At 38.6% G+C, this 19170-nt stretch overlaps 1 protein-coding gene across 7 annotated transcripts in view; it reads right to left on the reverse strand.

Moving 5' to 3' along the window:
- Positions 1 to 736: 736 nt before the first annotated feature.
- pak6 (p21 (RAC1) activated kinase 6) overlaps positions 737 to 19170 on the reverse strand; it is a 65320-nt gene continuing 46886 nt past the window's right edge. For all 7 annotated transcript variants that reach the window (XM_062968189.1, XM_062968186.1, XM_062968185.1 and 4 more), the window contains 6 exons: positions 10880 to 11368; positions 9744 to 9877; positions 7905 to 8031; positions 6961 to 7086; positions 5129 to 5263; positions 737 to 2838 (listed from right to left, as the gene is read on the reverse strand). In XM_062968189.1, the coding sequence (XP_062824259.1) occupies positions 2671 to 2838; positions 5129 to 5263; positions 6961 to 7086; positions 7905 to 8031; positions 9744 to 9877; positions 10880 to 11368 (1179 nt within the window). In that variant the 3' untranslated portion in view covers positions 737 to 2670. The remainder of the gene's footprint in view (positions 2839 to 5128; positions 5264 to 6960; positions 7087 to 7904; positions 8032 to 9743; positions 9878 to 10879; positions 11369 to 19170) is intronic.

A 19170-nucleotide genomic window follows, 5' to 3' on the forward strand; every position in this document is an offset into this window, starting at 1 on the left:
TGTATTTTTGTCCCAAATTATACAAACCTAGTAAGTAACTAAGCAAACCTACCTTATGAAACTATCTTGGGAAGGTTGTATTTTGGGGGCCAGAGAACACAACTGCCTAAATCTAAGCTATTTGGGAAATTACAAATGATGGCATTGATGACGACAGTGATATTTATATCCAACCTTTTTGTTAGTCTATGGTTCAAGGTCCCTGTTGGCTGCCTCTGAGAATTATTTCCAACTCAGGGATATCCTAAGGAATTTCCTGTAGTTGAGTGTGTAACTCGTCCATATATAAACATTAAAATCAAAACAATTCTAATCCTTCCCCTGCCCCAATTCCTTTTTCAATCTTTCTTCAGAGTTCTTGTCCTTCTGTCTCTTCACATGACCAGCACAGAAACAGACACATAGTGCACCTCAGTTCAGGGCTCTATATATACTTAATATCCTTAAAGTTGTGTCTTGTATTTCCTTTTATCAAAATGAATGAGCCCTTTTGGGGGTTTCACTGCATCTATACTTTCTTGTTCCCACATTCGTAAGTATTTCATCCTCAATACTATCTTTTTGGTCATTCTCAGTTGAAGAAATTCTGTTGAACCACGAGATCTTTCTTCATCTGTTTCTAGGTTTGAAATTGCCCCAGGGCAAGATATGAACTCATTAGTTAGCAACCCCTTTCTATATTTGTCACAAAATGACCACGAATGTAATTTTTAAAAAATCTGATAATTGCAGTGGATGTATGAATAATCAAAAATTCATTTTAATTTAAAACAGCAAACAATTCACAAAAAGATGAAACATTTGTTTTAAGATAATTAGACTTTTAGAAAACTTTTTTTTGCACAAAACCCAGGAACATACAGAAATATTTTACAACAAACATTTCCCCAACATTTTGACCTGTTGGTTTTTATACTTTTACTATCACCATTTCCCTGCAACTGGATAGATGAATAACTTATTATGTGAAAGTAGAATTTGATGTATAAAAGTAACTGTTTTGGACTTCAATTCTCAGAAACCTCTAGCTACCATGTTATTGGGAGTATTGTATGAGTTATGGTCCAAAACATTAACTTTTGTAAGTTCTGTTCATGAGGCAGTAGAACTGAAGTTGACCCCTTCTAACCCTCCCTCCCTTTCTATAACCTTTGTAGTCCACAAATGCAAAACGTCTGTTTCACAAGACTGAACTCCAGATATGCCACAATTACGCCCCGTACAGTAATGCACATAATACAATCTAAACTAAGAATTAATTTACCTTGACCTGATAACCTTGACACCAATTAGATCTGCCATACAAAATGTCTGCATCAACTTTAGAAAAGAATATTAAAAGTAGTCCACCTTCATACAGGATTTTTTGGACTCTTACTCCACGCACTCCCTCTGCTCTTTAAAAAAAAACATGGGAGGTAGGGGCTAAATATTCTTACCAGCAAAACAATTTTCTCAGTGGAATAAACAAAAGAGCTCCAATGTTTTATTAACCTTACTACATAATCCAAAGCTGATATAAACACCCATCCAATTTAGCTGCCTCAGAGAAATGTCCATTGGCATGTCCAATGCTATTTTGACGGGGTTGAGTATTGGCAAAGTTGAGAAATCCAATTTAGACGACACCTGTGATGTCTTCTCATAAAGTCACTGCTTGGGAAGGCACAGGTTGTGGAGCCTCAAGCATAAGGTTATGCTGTCTCTGAAGAAATGTATACAGTAGAGAGCTCCTCTCCAGATGATGTTCAGTTGTGAAATGACTGACCACTCTTTACTTTTCAAAAGTCATTCTTGCAGAAAGAAATGAATATTCTGGAAGGAAATAAGTTATCAGATCCTTTTACAATGTGGGTTCAATTCCTCTTAAGAAAGGAGTGATACAATTTAGGATTATAGGATGAGAATGCATACCTTATAGTCAACATTACAGAACAAATGATTCTGCTAAAGAGATATCTCTCATTCAGTCACTTGTTAATGTCTCGAGTTGTACAGAAAAACATTCTAAGATGGAAGAGTCATCTTTCTAATGCTGTATATAAATAACATCCTTGTGAAACATGAACAATTTGGGCGCTTCACAATATATTACAGTTAGGATTTGCAGGAATCCAACTTTTGATTGTCTTCAGCAGAGGGGGAAAGAAGAGTAAACATTAGAAAGAAGCCAAAGATGGTGAAAATTCCCTCTTATGTTCACATCTTGTCGGTGGGAACACTGAAAAATTAGAAACAAATACCGTCGAATTCCAAACTCAGGGCTAAGATATCCAAAAACTTTATTCATGTGTATGAGCCTGCCCATAATTTAAGAATTTCATCAGAAGTCCTGACTGTTCCACCATTGTCGGCAGGTAAATAAAGTGGGCATTACTCTGTAGCAGCACTTCTGTTGCAGAACTCTTCCAAGTGAAGTCTGGAACTGACTTTTCAACCAGGAATAAACATTCTTTTCATAGGCTTTGAATGTGTTTTGGCCTATTTTTTAAAGAGAATGTTTTGTTTAAAAATGAAAGTTTTGATTTGTATTGGGCATCTTTTTGAGGGCTCTGACGAGCAGAAAAGATATATAAATATTTTTAACCATAACAAGAGTAATCCAGTGAATGTTTTCAGGAGGACGTTTGCACTGTAATACTATGATACTAGGGGTCCATGAGTTCAGGGTCAGCAGGTGGAGGTGCGTTTCCTGTAGCGCTGGATAAGGGGCACCAGGCACTCTGGGAGTCCAGTCTGAAGCAAGAACGGATGATCCAAGAGTTCTTGTGCTGTTGCTCGCTCCAAGGGATCTCGTGTTAACATCCGTTCCAAGAAGTCTCTTAAAACTGGTGATGTCTATTAAAAAAAGGAGAAAGAATCAAGTTAATGTATTTTTAGGATGAGGGATTAAATACTAGGAGGTTTTTTGAAGTACAAATTCTGAAAATGACTATAGCAAGATACTATTCTTCATACAGGAGTCAAGATGAGGGCAATCAAAATAATCAAAGATCTGGAAGCCAAACCCATGAGGAATGACTTAGGGAGATGGGCATCACTAGCTTGGAGAAGAGCAGGTTCTGAGGGAACATGATAGCCTAGTTATAACTATTTCAAATGATGTCATACTAAGCAAGGGTCAAACTTGCTCTAGAGACTAGAAAATGGAGCAATGGATTCAAAAGAGATTCCTGACAGAAAAATGTTAGACAATGGAATATACTGGCTTGGAGTGTGGTGAAGTTTCCCAACAGATGGTCATCCAGCCTTTCTTTCTGTTTAGCCTGCAGAAGAGAAGGCTGAGAGGAGACATGATAGCCATGTACAAATATGTGAGGGGAAGTCATAGGGAGGAGGGAGCAAGCTTATTTTCTGCTGCCCTGCAGACTAGGACACGGAACAATGGCTTCAAACTACAGGAAAGGAGATTCCACCTGAACATCAGGAAGAACTTCCTCACTGTGAGAGCTGTTCGGCAGTGGAACTCTCTCCCCCGGACTGTGGTGGAGGCTCCTTCTTTGGAAGCTTTTAAGCAGAGGCTGGATGGCCATCTGTCGGGGGTGCTTTGAATGCGATTTCCTGCTTCTTGGCGGGGGGTTGGACTGGATGGCCCATGAGGTCTCTTCCAACTCTACTATTCTATGATTCTATGATTCTATTTAGGTGGAAATTCTAGAATGGTGCAGTGCACATTGATATGGAAGGGAATGGAAATATGACCTGAAATCGCTCCTTGGTCACAAAGTTCACTGGAGAGCTTTTAGTTTGTCATTTCCTCAGAGACTAATTTATCTGATGGGTTATTATGAAATATACATGAAATAAAGATGTATGCTTCCTCCTCAATCCTTGCTATAGGACACATTGCAGTGTTTCATGATAAGAAATCATTAATATTTTACAGATATACAAATACAATACTATGATCAAGTTTTACTCTAAAATCTAAAATTTAGATGCATCATTAAATGAGTGTTTCAGAAATACCACCTAAAACTTTTATTGAAACTCTTTCTTGGAAACTAATCTGCTATCCCACCATCTGCTGAAGTAATATTCAGTTCCCAGTCCATGAAACAGTAGGGTGGTACCCTTATCCTTTGGAAGGTAGATAGATAGCAAAAGACTGTTAGTCAAGGAGCAAATTTCTTGTGAGAACACAGAAATCTTTGCTCCAGTGTTACCTTGCCAAATTTTTGCATGAAAGAAAGAAAAAAATTGAGGAAGGAATTACCCAATAGACCCAGTAAGTGTTTTAACAGATGCTTGTAAATTCCATTACTGGGATAAGTGATTCCTTGTACTTGCCACTAGATGCCAGCAATTGCCTGCACAACCAACAAGTAAAACTGCCTACTTTAAATCACGAACAGCTAGGTAATTAACAAGGGGAATGAATAGCTAGCTGTAATGGAAACAGTTTTGATATCACATCAAGACATACTCAGGTCCTATAGCCCAATTTCAGAGTAACAGAAGATCTTTTACTGGCTCCCCGATAACCTCAAATATTACAAAAATCCAAAAGCGGAAATCAGTTGTGTTGAATGTTTTAAAAATACAAAACGTGTGTGTACATATTTCTTCAAATCACCAAACAATTTATGGTGACCTTATCAATTAATTTGATAAGGTGTTTTACACAAGGAATACTCAGACATGGTTTTGCCAATTCTTTTAGAAACACAGCCTAAAGCACCTGACTTTGCATATATATTATTGCATGTGGCAATTACCGGTGTGCTTGCTTCATTGGGTGGATGTGCAGTTTTCACAAAATGGGAATTTGTCGCCAGAAAGCATTTCTTAGTTGCATACACATACACTATGATTAATCAATGTGATTTCATTAGAAATGACTGCTTATGGATGCTTTTCATGCTTTCTGGATATATTTGTAACATTGTTCACTGATGACAAAGTACAGTTGGCCCTTCATATCCACAGATTCTGCATCCATGGCTTCAACCATCCACCGCTTGAAAATGTTCCCAACCAATTCCAAAAACCAAAGGACAGCACATTACTATGCCATTGTACAGAATGGGACTTGAGCACCCATGGATTTTGGTAACAATTGAGGGGCCTGGAACCAAACCCTAGTGGGTACCAAGAACATATGTGGGATTTTTGTACATATACTGACCTTATGAGAATTCTTTATTTTGGGTGGAGGGCTGTCACGAAGCCTCTTCATTGCTTGTACGGGAGAATCACTGAAATAAGGAGGTTCTCCATCTACCATCTCTATCACCATGATGCCCAAAGACCAGATGTCTACCTGTAAAAGGAAAATAACCCCATCAGAGCACGTGATTCTCTAAAGCAAACAAAACATTTCAAATGAGAAATAGGAACAAAGAGGTACTGGTGTATTGCTATTGTATGCCTCCAATTCATTTTTACCTTACAGTGAGCCTAAGGTGAAACTATCATAGGGTTTTCTTGGCAAAGTTTGCTCAAAGGAAATTTGCCATGACTACCCTTCTAGAGTGACAAAGTTAGCTCATGGTTATGCAGTGGGATTCTATGTCCAAGCAGGAATTTGAATCCTGGCCCCCTGAATCCTAGTCCAATCTTCAAGTCAATACATTGCCTCTAAGGCTCCTTCCACACAGCTGGAAAAAAACACACATTTTCTGCTTTGAACTGGAATATATGGCAGCGTGGATTCAGATAACCCAGTTCAAAGCAGATATTGTAGGATTTTTTGCCTTGATATTCTAGATTATATGGTTGTATTGAATGAGATTACTTTCAATAAAGAAGTCAAGAGATCAAGTCTGCAAACCTGCACACTAGAGGAAGGGAATCTTTGGCCTCTGGTGAAACTCCATCTGGCCTTCTCCCTTTTAAGCTCTAATCAGAGATCAATGGGGGAAATGTATTTTAAAAGCATTAAAACTTTTAAGGCCATGATTCTGGTAGATCCAAAGGTGCAATTAAGTAGCAATAAGAAAAAGTTGCTGCCCCAACAGCAAGGAAAAAACAAACAAACCAGCAGTGGTGGCAGATGAAAAAGCTGACTGACAGGTTCTGCTCCTTGAGTAGGCTATGCGAGGTGGGGTTTCCACAGCACCAAATCAGTATAGAGGTGTGATCTGGACAATTGTTTGTGCTGCTTAACAAACAATTGTCCAGGATGCCCCTCCATATTGCTATGGTTAGCAGAAGGAAACCAAGCACGCAAGAAATAGGCAACACAGGCCTACTTCCTCCCATTGCTGTGCTGTCTTTCACCCTGTATACAAATCCCCATGGATCCATCATATGAGCAATTCACAAACAGCATCTTATGCAATATAACCCTATAGGATCCCAGCTTAATTCCCCCGATGACTAAACTGGGATCTGCAAGTATGAAATGACATGTATCTGGGATACACTTTCAGGCATAGCTTTTACGCTGGCTTACTACTGAGTAGTCAAGATTTCAGCTGATAATGCATTTACACTGTTAATCAATTTGACACCATGTTAATGGACATGGCTCAATGCTATGGAATCTTGGGATTTGTAGTTTGGTGAGGCTTTGTAAAACTATTACTCCCAAGAATCCATAGCATTGATTTATGGCAGTTAAAGTGGTTCCAAACTGTATTAATTATACTGTGTAGATGCACCCTGAGGTTTGCATGCCAGGTGGGAAAACAGAGAAAAGATTTCTATTGAAAGTCATTCTTGGCTGTTGTAGATTTATAAGATTACTGGAATATGTATAAAGAATACATAGACCAGTATCATGCATCCTGTAGCCTGTACTGTCAACGTGTGGCCTTCCAGTAGTTGCTGAAGCATAAATTCCATTAGTCCTTCCCACAGTGGTGTATGATGAAGATTAATGAGAGATGCAATCCCAAAGCACCTGAAGGATCATACTTATGCCCTCCTTGGTAACGTAAAACATCTCAAACAGGACTTGAACAGGCACATCCTATTAATTTGATGTCATTTCTGCAGTCAATGAACTATAATCACCTCAGTGGTATATGGGGATCTTGAAATAACCTCTGGAGCCATCCAATAAGGTGTTCCTACTAATGACTTCCTTTTTGGCACATCTTTACTGATTTGAGCACAAAAGCCAAAATCAGAGAGTTTCACCTATGCAAAAGAGAAAAACAATAATCATTGCACATCCAGAGCAAAGAAGGGAGAATAGGACAAAGGAGTGTAGAGAGGGGGATAAAGAATTAAAGTCCCCTCTCCCTACATCAAAACCCCAGTCTGTATCACCACCACCACACTGTGAAACCATTAAATAATTTTTATACAAATATTCAAAATTACTAATTACATGGATTTCCAGGAAGAATTTGAAAACCTGGTTATGACATTTAATGACCTTGGTGGCTCAGGTGGTCTAGACTATTTGAAAGACCGTATCTCCATATTTGACCCTGGCTGACTTTTAGATCTTTAGGGGAGGTCTTGCTATTGGTCACACCACCATTCAGACACCAGAGAGAACCAACAGACATCCCTTCCAGTGGTCCAGTCAGCCCCTTCCCTGCTGTCTTTCTGCCCACAGGTGAAGACCTTTTTATTTAGGCAGGTATTTGGTGTTAATTTGTTGCAGCAGGTGAAATTTTTTTTTATGAGGGGTGGGCTTTTTTGTATTTTTATTATATTCCAAGCATGCTTTTTAAACTATTTTAAATAGAACAGTGTTTTAATTGTCTTTTAACTTCTGTATTAATGCCCTTTTAAATTGTAATGTTAATAATGATTATGAGCTGTCTTGAATTCCATACAGATAGAAGGATAACATATGCATTGATTGATTGACTTTTTACCTAATTTAAGTTTTGCACTGGACATGGCGGGGATTGAACCTGGGACTCTTGCATGCAACATGACATAGAAGGAAGTTCAGAAAGAATTATGACAAGTGGGAAAAAAGAAGCAATGAAAAGACTTACCCTTCCATCAAGAGTAAGAAGAATAGAATCACTCTTAATATCTCTGTGAATCACACCTTGAGAATGCAGGTAGGCAAGTGCCTGCAAGACTGACTCACACACTGTAGCAATTTGCTCTTCATTCAGCCTGAAATACAGCAGCCAAAACAATAAGCTGGAGTAATTTTGTTTCATAAGCACAAACACTTAAACATTCACTTAACATTGAAACATGATATTTAAGGCAAGTTACTATTCCATTCAGAGAAATAGGAGTGGCAGCAGGCATTATTATAAATAGCTTTAGAAAGGGGTCGGACAAATTCATCAAAGATCAAGGATATAGGAATCAATCAATCAATCAATGACCAGAATAGCTTAATTAAACTGTCATATACAAAAGTATCATGTAGGCACAAAACAACCCTGCCCTCATTGCTTAAATCAAAGCCAAATTAAAACTTGTTAGCAAATTTGACACTGACCCAACTGGTCTCAACAAATCCTAGAGATGGCTAGCTCACTCTGGAAAGTAATTACCCCTCTGCATGTTGCTCTTTACATTACTGGCTTTATTATGCTTATTGAACATCAGCGACTGCTAGCTGGGAGTAGATTATATCCACACTAATGGGATCCTCCATTCGTCTTTCTGGATTCCGAATTTATTTATGCTGTTTCTTCCACTGTACGTTTGTTGGTGTTTGCTTTTAATAATTTTTTCTCCTTCTATATTCAGTATCAGGGCCAATCTTTAAGTGAATCAATTTCTTCAGATGTGGAAAGGCATCATCAAGGCATTAGAAGAAAGAAGTATGTGCCATATTCTGCCTCTGGACTCCCCTCCTCCACCCCAGGGAGCCTTGTGGCCTTAGATGTGGTGAAGGATGCTGTCCCACTACCTGGGTTGAAGAAATATTCAACTGCCAGTCCAACGGGCTTTTAGTACATGGAATGGAAAGGGGACCATCTTACTTTTTCCTGCGGGTTTTTTAAAATCTCTTATGATTGTCCTGCTCATGGAATACATATGTACTCACACTGATAACTTCACATATCTGACAAAGTGAGCTTGTGAAAGCTCATGTCACAATCAGCTTTACAATATTTTATAAAGGACAGTCAGGCTCAGATATGTGAAGTATATTTTTCTTACAAGCCCCCCTATGCATTTTTTTAATTGTGTCAGAAGTAACTTGAGAAACATACTGCAAACTGCTTCCGGTGTCAGAGAATTGGATATCTACAGAGACGTTGCCCAGTTCAGCAGTTCAGCTGGCACAAGAGTTTAACCTATTGTGCCACCGCGGCTCTCCCCATACATTATCCTGGCACCTATTGGAAACTCTAACTGGACACATAATTCAGGGGTCTAAGAAAATTTCACAAGCAAGACATGAGAGCAATAACCTCTCTTGCTGTCATTCTTAAGCACACAGCAATCTGATGGATGTTGCTTTTCATCTTACAGGTAGCCAAGCTACAACTAATACCTGTCAGGATTACCATCAATTAAGTTATCTTGTTCAACACACTTTTGAAGTCACCTAAGTTGGTAGCCATCACCACATCTTTTGGCAGGGAAGCTTTTAACTGTGCACTAAAGTATTTTCACAGTCTTTCAACATTCACTTCCACTGGGCATTGCTTATTGTTGAAGAAATAGCCTGAACATACACTCCTTCACTGCTATAACATGGCACAATATAGGCCACACAAAGGTTTTTTGCTCTTATTGAGAACTGAATAGGCAACATCACTACAAAATAATCTACATGAGACTGACACCACAAGCAGATTGTTGCCTTAGTCCAAATTAAAGCAATTAATGTGTCCATGCTGCTGTGATCTTTTTCCTACCTGACTTGAGAAAGAATATCAGTGAGAGCTCCTCCCTGAAGAAATTCCATCAGCACCCAGAGTTCATCTCCCACAAGATAACTCTTATACATCTCGACCACATTGTCATGCTGGTAATCTCGCATTATTACAACCTGAAAGGGATATAGAAAGAAAAATGACTGACAGTCTACGCAAAAATCTTTTACATATAACACACATCTGTAGTTCAGTTTATTAGATCCTTCCTTGTCTAGTCAACCTAGAGACTTTTCAAATCAAAGGAATATGTGACATCAAAACACAAGCCATAACCAGTGATACGACTCCACCTTAAGATCTGCAGACCAATGGTCCTAACCAGGAAGCACTATTCATTTGTCTCCCTTCCTTATGTAAGAGGGAGAATACCTGTTCTCACTACAACCTTTGTGTAAACTAGCCACAGCCTTCATTTTCTTCTACAGCTGTCTTCATATCACCTCTAGAAATACAGGGTAAGATCCAGATTACGTGAGTCATACTCTATTCTCATTGAAATCAATAGGACACACTTTCACACTATTCACATAGTACTATGATTCCACCTTAACTGCCATGGTAAGATCCTATGGAATCTTGTAACTGGTAGGCACTAGAACTCTGGCAGAAACCCCTGCCGAAACTGCAAATCTCAGATGTAATAGGATGGAATCATAGTAAGTAAAAGTTTTCCCCTGACATTAAGTCCAATTGTGTCCGACTCTGGGTGTTGGTCCTCATCTCCATTTCTAAGACGACGAGCTGGAGTTGTCTGCTGACACCTCCAAGGTCATGTAGCCAGCATGATTTCATGGAGTGCAGTCACCTTTCCGCCAGAGCTGTACCTATTAATCTACTCACATTTGCATGTTTTTGAACTGCTAGGTTGGCAGCAGGAGCTTACCCCTTTCGGTCAGCAAGTTCAGCAGCTCAGCGGTTTAATCCACTGTGCCACCGGGGGCTCCACAGCAGTTAAAGTAAAATCACACTGCTATGACTGTGTGATAAAGGACTCTAAACCTTGGTTCACATGCTCAATTCAGCCCAACTTTACCCAGTTAAAGAACATCTCATATAATGCTGATCTAACCCATTTCTTCCCCCTCTCAAAATGCTCAATGTAACATGAATTTCACCTCATTAAAAAGGAGCTCCCGTCGCTGCTGCTTCCGTAGGTCCATCATCTTCACTGCCACCTGCCGCCCAGAGTGCTTTTCACGAGCAATGCAGACAATCCCAGTCGACCCCTCGCCAATCTTAACATAGTTCTCCAGCATTGTCCTAGGATCTCCTTGGTCCACCACCATCCTCAGTGCAGCTTTGAACTGCTCATGGGTTACAACTGCTGGATCCTCGCTGGTTAGCTGCATTTTAGAGTCCAAGGGAAGGAGAAGGTTGCTGGAGCTGGTTTGGGTATGGCGGTTCCGGGGAGAACCTGCTGGTGATGGCCTGCCTTGAGGCAAAGCTGATGATGGGTGTTCATTGGTCGGTGATTTCTGAGGGGTACTTGCTTCTGAAATCCTGGCATAATCAGGTACTGGCTGGTCAGAAGGAAGTGACTGGGATTTGGTTGCAGGGCTGTGTGGTGAACCCCAATGCGGTGGTGGCCTGTAGAAAGGGTTGGGCTTGAAAAGAACAGAGCGTTGTTAACGAAGCTAGCAACTCAAGTCATGAATTTGAAAAGAGTTACAAGACATTAATCTAACAAGAACAGCAGTGTTTGAATATTGTAATACTCAGTATAATATTCATATGGAAGGAAGACAACATGTTTGTTTTTATGACTCTAAAAGTAAGTATAGTTTAATGGTTTTAGGCCTTTGTGGTCTGAATGTAGATGCTTACTATGTTATTTATGGGTGTTTATATTGTCCATGATAACACTAGAACCTCCAAATCCCTGTATCACTAAAACTGGAACTACCTCTACTTTATATACAGAACTACTTCAAGATGAACTGAAAACAGATTGTAAAACACAAAGAAGTTGACACAGGCTTTTTGGTTCTTGCATGTTTGATGAGAGCATAAAACCATATTGGTTACAAATGTACACTTGGTTTAAAAGAAACTCTTTTCCCATTCCTATCATGCGTTAACAAGATTCACATGCACTAAAAAGGCCCAAGGGAACATCATAGCTTAAAACAGCATCATTTTGAAGAACAGAAACTGCCCTCCCTACAGAAAGCACTTGTGCTAAGATTAATCCTGCAACTGTAATTTAAGGACAAAATAAATAGTGGATTGCTGCAGCGAGGATCGTCTTATTTTGTGGGTGGAGAAGGATACTTGTTTCTCTACTTTATATTTAAATAATAAATAAATAAAATAATGATTTTTGAAATGGCAAGCCATTGCTGTGGGAATACTATTTATATTTATTAGTCAGTGTTTACATCCAACATTTCTTCCACTAAAATAAAGTTAGCCTATACCACTGATTCTTAAAGTGATGATCCCTGGATCAATTCTGGTCTCTGGCAAGTTTCCAATAAAGAAAAAAAAACAACAGTATCCAGCAGGCACAAGTTTAGTGCCAATCCCTGGCACACTAGGAAAAAAATAATTGCCAGTTTCACACATCAAGTAGCATAAGAAACACTTATGCCCCACACTTTTCCATTAGGTTATTGCACAGTACTGTAACTGCATGACCTTTTCACACTATACAACTGAAGTATTATGATTCTACTACATATTAAGGAATCCTGGCATGTCCAATTTAGCAAAAGGTATTTATAATTCTCAACCAGAGAACTCCAATGCCTTACCAAACTACAGCAGAGTCTCACTTGTCCAACATAAACTGGCTGACAGAACGCTGGATAAGCGAAAATGTTGGATAATAATGAGGGATTAAGGAAAAGCCTATTAAACGTAAAATTAATTAAATTAAGCACCAAAACATCATGTTTTACAACAAATCGACACAAAAAAAAACAGTTCAATACACAGTAACATTATCTAGCAATTACTGTACAGTATTTACAAATTTAGCATCAAAACATCACAATGTATTGAAAACATTGACAATGAAAGCATTAACTACTAAAAGGCAGACTGCATTGGATAATACAGAACACTGGATAAGCGAAGGTTGGATAAGCGAGACTCTACTGTATAAATACCAGGATTCCATAGGATTTGTACTCCCAGTGACTTTGTAGTCATGGGACACATTTACACTGTACATGCATTACTTTAACTGTCATGGCTGAACATTGTGGAATCATGGGAGTGTAGTTTTGTGAGGCACAAAGGCATGTGGCAGAAAGGCAAAAGTCTTTGTAAAATTCCCATAATTCTATAGCACTGAGCCATGGCCGTTAAAGTGGTTTCAAACTGCATTAATTCTACAGTTCAGATGCACCCTCAGTGAGTCTTTAATCTGGACCTCCTGTGTCCCGATCCAAGCACATGAACTACAGCGATCATAAATACATTGGAATACACTATGATGTGCACATTACTGTGTTTGTTCATGAGTACAACAATCCAGTCATGGATAGAGTGGGGAAGGAGGAAATAGCAATGTCATCATTTGTAATAACACACATACACTGATTTACAGTGAATCACAGAAAACATACTCACTAGTATAAGCAAATTGTTAATGTCCTTTAGGCTGTACATTTAGCATGTAATTTGTGATGTATTACAAAAGTTGGTTCAATAGCGGTGAAAAATTTAACTGAGAATTTTTTATTGCACACAAGCAGTAAAGAATAGGAGAATTTTCCTTCTCTGAAAATAGTTGTCTATACAAGTTATGAGTATTTACTGCAAGAACACCTTTAGTGCATACCAAGTTTATTCCAAGAGTAGTAATTCAGTTTAATTTGTTACAGGCAGTTGCTTTCCAAAACAGGCTCACCATAAACTTAAACAAATTGATTCCATCCATAAAAGAATACACATATCTAGGATTTTCATGACAACAGCCGATCAATCATATACCCTTTAATAAAGTCATATCTATGATTGGGGGTAGCATTCACCAAAAGAGCAACTCTAAAGTTAAAAGCTGTAAAATAATGAAAATATGGCACAATAAAAACCTCTTTCTTCGCCAATTTCTTACAAAGGATGCTTTAATAAAAATAAGTAGCAAAATCTTCTATACTGCCACTACCATGAAAATAATCATTTCCTTGGTTCTCAGTTTTCATAGAGTATGAAATAGTATAATGCTACTAATAAGTAGCAGCAGCAATAAATAGAAATGGGACAAGTCACAACAAAATGTTGCAGTAGAGTACAATTCTGTTCAGAATTCCAGACACTCCGCTCCACTGTCTCCTCAGGTCTTCCATTTCCATGGTATAAAGAACTGGGCTTGAAAGAAAACGGTGCAGTATAGATATTATTTGGAACCCTAGCCATATCCTATCTTCACTTCTCCACTGTGGCTTTGCAAAGAGCTTGGAAAAATTACAATTTGGGCCAATAATTCCCAGAATTCCACAAGCAATGGGGGTCCAATCTTATCTTTTGATGGGACCACAGTCGCTTACACTCCATAAAATAAGTGCTCCTCATGTCACAGGTTCAGCAAGTTCCTGTGGCCCAGAATCAGCTGGCATTTCTGAAGGAAATGGAAGTCTTTCCTTAAAGCACTCAAAAATCTCCTAATACACATTTAAACAGATTTTGCCCAAATTTGCAACAGAATACAATAAGACCTAACAGAAGAACTGACATGCCTGCAGGAAAATGCACTCTTATCTGTAAATGGATTAATAGATCTTTAAATGTTTGCCTGTTGATAACACCTTGGCCAAATATACTTCAAGATTATTGCCTACATCCACTTGTTGGTTGCAACTCTACAGACATACTGAATCAATGGAACTTACATAAGCATTGACTTAGCAAGCCTGCTGTAGGTAGGAAAGGTACTGTGGAGTAGTAGTCTGAGAAGGACTTTGGGAGATTAATATTCAAATCCCCATCAGGCCATGAAAACCCACTGAATAACTTTGGAATTATTATTATATTTATTTGTACCCTATTTTATCTCCCTTGAAGGGGACTCAAAGAGGTTTAACATAAAAGCATCAGCATAACCATTTAAAATATAAAAATATACAAACATTAAAACAGAATTGCATATAAACGCCGTTAAAAATCCCCAGTTAAAAACCATTAATACAAGTTCAATGTTAAAAACCACAGCACCCCCTAAATTGATCTTAAACACCTTCATCTTTAAAAGCCTGCCTGAATAATAAAGGAAGGCAGTGGCAAAGCCCTCTGAATAAACATTGCCTAAAAAACTCTGTGTTATGGTCACCTGAGGGTCACCAAAATTCAGAAGCAAAGTGAAGCCACACAAAAAAACTCATGTTGAGATTAATAACTGTGTTTGCTATATATAATATGAGATAGACAGGTAATTGCTACTGCTGCTGTCAAGTCATAGGTGACCCTATGAATGAGACACTTTCATCAGATTTTGTTACTGCATTAACAGATCTTTCAAATGCAAATTTGTGACTTCTTTTATTTAGTGACCCCACTTGTAAATGCAATCTTCTTCTCTTACTTATGTCGTCACCTTTCCCAAGTACTGTCTTTTGCAATAAATTATTTTTTATTGTGTCAGAAGAAATTGAGAACAAACTGCAAGTCGCTTCTGGTGTGAGAGAATTGAGGATGCCCAAATGTGTTACCATCCTGCTGGGAGGCTTCTCTCATGTCGCTGCAAGCTGGAGCTGACAGACGACAGCTCACTCCATCTCACAGATTCAAACTGGCAATCTTCGAGTCAGCAACCCAACCTTCAGGTCAGCAGTCCAGCCAGCACAAGGGTTTAACCCACTGCGCCACCACGGCTCCTCCAATAAATCATGATATGGCCAAAGCTCGCCATCTTCATTATAATTCCAATCTTTGTCTCACAACTAACTTGGTGCAGGTGTACATCAGAATTTTCCACATGCGAAGTATATCTGCAACTAACTCTAGATTGCCATCACAACCACCCTTGTGAGTTAGATCAGGATAAACCTGACCCGCAATCTTCATAACTGGAGCTGGAGAAAGCTATCATTCCCTTTGCTGCACCACAGTGGCTTTTCATAGCATATTCACAAGTATCACACCCTGCCATAGTTGCAGTGAAACACATAAACATATCAGAAAGCAACATTTGGGCCAACAAAGCTGGAAAGGATTGTGTCAATGGTTTGTGGCTTAAGAAAAAAGGCAGCTACGACCTTGGACCTTGCCAAGTCTGCTAGGCTCCTGTTATCTGTGATATATGGTATTTGTAAAGAGGAGTGGCTCTGAAATCTAATAAAATAGGGAAGAAGGGGAAGTTTTCTGTTCTCCCAATACCTGTACTCCACCTAGACTACACACAGTACATTATCTTAACTAAACCTATTTTTTAGCCTATTGATCCCAATGTACATGTACAAGGTATTGCGAATTTACTTTTCATAGTACATTAAAGCTAGGACAAACACACACAGAGAGAATTGCAAGTGACTACATGCTGGATTTTATTTCCCCATCATCTAGCTGTACCACCCCTCCATTCCTTTCCAGCTCAGACATGTTCCTGGAAGAATCGTATTTCCAAACTTCAAACTTTGTTTTAAAGGTTTATTTTAGGTAATCTAAAGCACCTAAAGAAAGCCCTCGTGGGTGTCTCTAGACGCCTGTCCTGTGCCAGGTTTTTTTTTAAAAAAAAGAGAAACTAACAACCACACACGTCTAAATGGACATACATTTCAACACAACTACTTATTCCCAAGTCAATGTATTTGTAACCATCCATTTCCCTCCTTTGAAACTACTTTCCTTTTCTTTCTTCTTTGGTGTACTATGCTTTGTTCACCAAAAAAGGTCAAATCATTAACCAATTTAAATAGTTATACTCTTCTTGAAGCGAGTTAATTTGTGATCCCTACTCTATACCCCTTTCTTCTTAAATGAAAGGATAAATATGGAATAAGCTCCTGGCAAACCCTGCAAGTACTTGGAAATGGGAGGGCCAGCTGGGCAACACCAGCAACGCTGGTCGGGAAGCCATGGACTGCAGCCTATCTGGTGTACCATCATTTGGAAATATCATTTCCAAATACATTTTGGGTCAGTCGGATATGATGGGCATTCAATTGGATTTCCTCCACTTAGCTGTCTTAGAACAAACTTTGTTAGTCATTAAGCAACCAGTTAACATTCCAAGAGTCTGGTAAGAATCCATCATAGTCTTTGGCTGATACACCAGTTGTGCACCTTCCTAGAATCAGAAGACCTAAAGATAATAAGTTCAAGGTTGGACTTCTCAATGTGCTGTACATTGGGCTTTATTCTAAATCAACTTCAGGAATTCTAATTAGTTAAAAATATGACAGCCAAATTGGTTACAGGTAAATCCAGGAGTCAGCATATCACACATATATTAAAACCATTGGTTGCCAATTAGTTTTGTTTAAAAAAATTATCATTGCTTCTTAATACATTTAATACATTTTCATCACATTATTTACACTTATTTCAGTTAGATATGGATATTCATAAATCTTTTGTATAAACATTTGTAAAACCTATTATTAGTGTTTACACTTATTTTCGTTTGGTGCAAGAAATGAATAATACCTAGGAATACTAGATACAAAATGTCCTAGATGTTGTTGCACTGTTCTTGCACCAATTGGTTTCGTTGCAAAGTACAAAGTGTTGGTTATTAGCTTTAAAACCCCACATAGTTTGGGCCCAGGTTACCTACAGGATTGCCCCATAAACATAGGCCCTCTGGCAGATGTTTACCAGCCAGAACACAACTGGCCACTGTCGCCCAGAGGACCTTTTCATTGGCTGCCTCTAGACCATGGAGTGATGTGTCGGAAGAGATTCAGAAGCTAAACAGGGTGTCAGAATTAAAACCAAAATTAAACATCTCTCTCTTCTAGTAGGGCTACACAGTCAATTTTAAATTGTGAGTTTTAAATTGACATTTAATTGATATGAATTATTGTAATTTATGTTTCAATTGTATATCTAGGTGTTTTAATCCATGTGTTTTGAATGGTTTTATATTTTTATCTGTGCATTTTAACTATGTTGTACCCTATTCTGTGGCCTGTGGAGTGGCATATAATAAATAAATAATGGATCTGTAAGTATTATTATTATTATTGTGTTCATTTATATCCCATTTTTTCTCTCTATACGGACACTTAAAGCGGTTCACAACTAAAAGCATTTCAATACAACTTAAAATATACAAATATTAAAACTGCGTTAAACAGCATTAATATTAAAACAATCCGGGTTAAAACCATAAAAACCATATAAAGTCACATCACAAAATCACAGACTCCTTTTGTTTTAATGATAAGCCCTTAAAAAGCATAAGCAGAGAATCATATTGAACCATATATGGCCAGGGGAATGAGATATACTTAAATAGGTTTAAGTGTTATGTCTTCCTCTTTTTCCCTACCTTCAACCCACTTTTGCAACAAGCCTTAAGATCTTAAAGCAAATGATGACCATGCAGACATATTGGCCTAGTTGTTAATGCCAACTACAATTATGACTTACATTAATGAAGCTTATATAATTGTTTATTCAGGGCAAGTCTACACAGGCAAGAAAATCTAGACAATGCCTCGAATCCCCTGCTCACTGTTGCCATGATGTTTGCTGACTTCTGGTGAGCACTGCAGATTTTTTAAAAGGTTAAACCTACTTTACTTCACTTTTGGAAAAATATTGCCCCCTTCCTTCTTGCTAGTCATACAGGTCCCTCTACTGATGTCAGAACAGGGTGCCTGCGACAGCGAGGAGCTCTGTGGCTAACAGAGCAGCAGCGGTAACAGAGGGTGAAGTCCAGCGAGACAGATGCAATCTCAGCCCAGCTAGACTGTGTAAGTGCCAACACAGTGCTGCCTCAGGTTCAGCTGGGTGCGTCTAGCCACCTCCAGCCCCGTATGCAGCAGCCAGTGTTGACTCGCCCTTAATAAGTTGTCATTGACTCAATTTGATGCTAGTTGGAACTAAGAACTAGACTTAAACTTGTGGTTTCAACATCAAGTCAGACTTTTTTCCCTCCTCTCCTTGTCCTGCTTCATCCATTTTGGTGTGTGCATTACATCTTGCCTAATAAAAAATTGTTTTTATAGTCAATGAGTTGAACCAACAAAGATATCATGTCAATATAGACTTGAAAAGATATAGCTACTTAGTACGTATGCCTCTTGGCCTTCTTCCAAAGAATTGACCACAGGGCTGAGGATGTAACTCCTTTTTCTCTCATTGCAACAACTCTACAGGACAAGTTTAAGCTGAATAAGAATATTTGAGGTTTATGGCTGAGCTGGGATCTTAGATTTTTGATTTTCTCTATAACTAAACATTTATCAGCTAAGCCACATCGTTGTCTTTAGTACCATTATTCTTTATCTCATTT

The sequence above is a fragment of the Anolis carolinensis genome, chromosome 1 (genome assembly GCF_035594765.1).
Source record: "Anolis carolinensis isolate JA03-04 chromosome 1, rAnoCar3.1.pri, whole genome shotgun sequence".
NCBI lineage: Eukaryota > Metazoa > Chordata > Lepidosauria > Squamata > Dactyloidae > Anolis > Anolis carolinensis.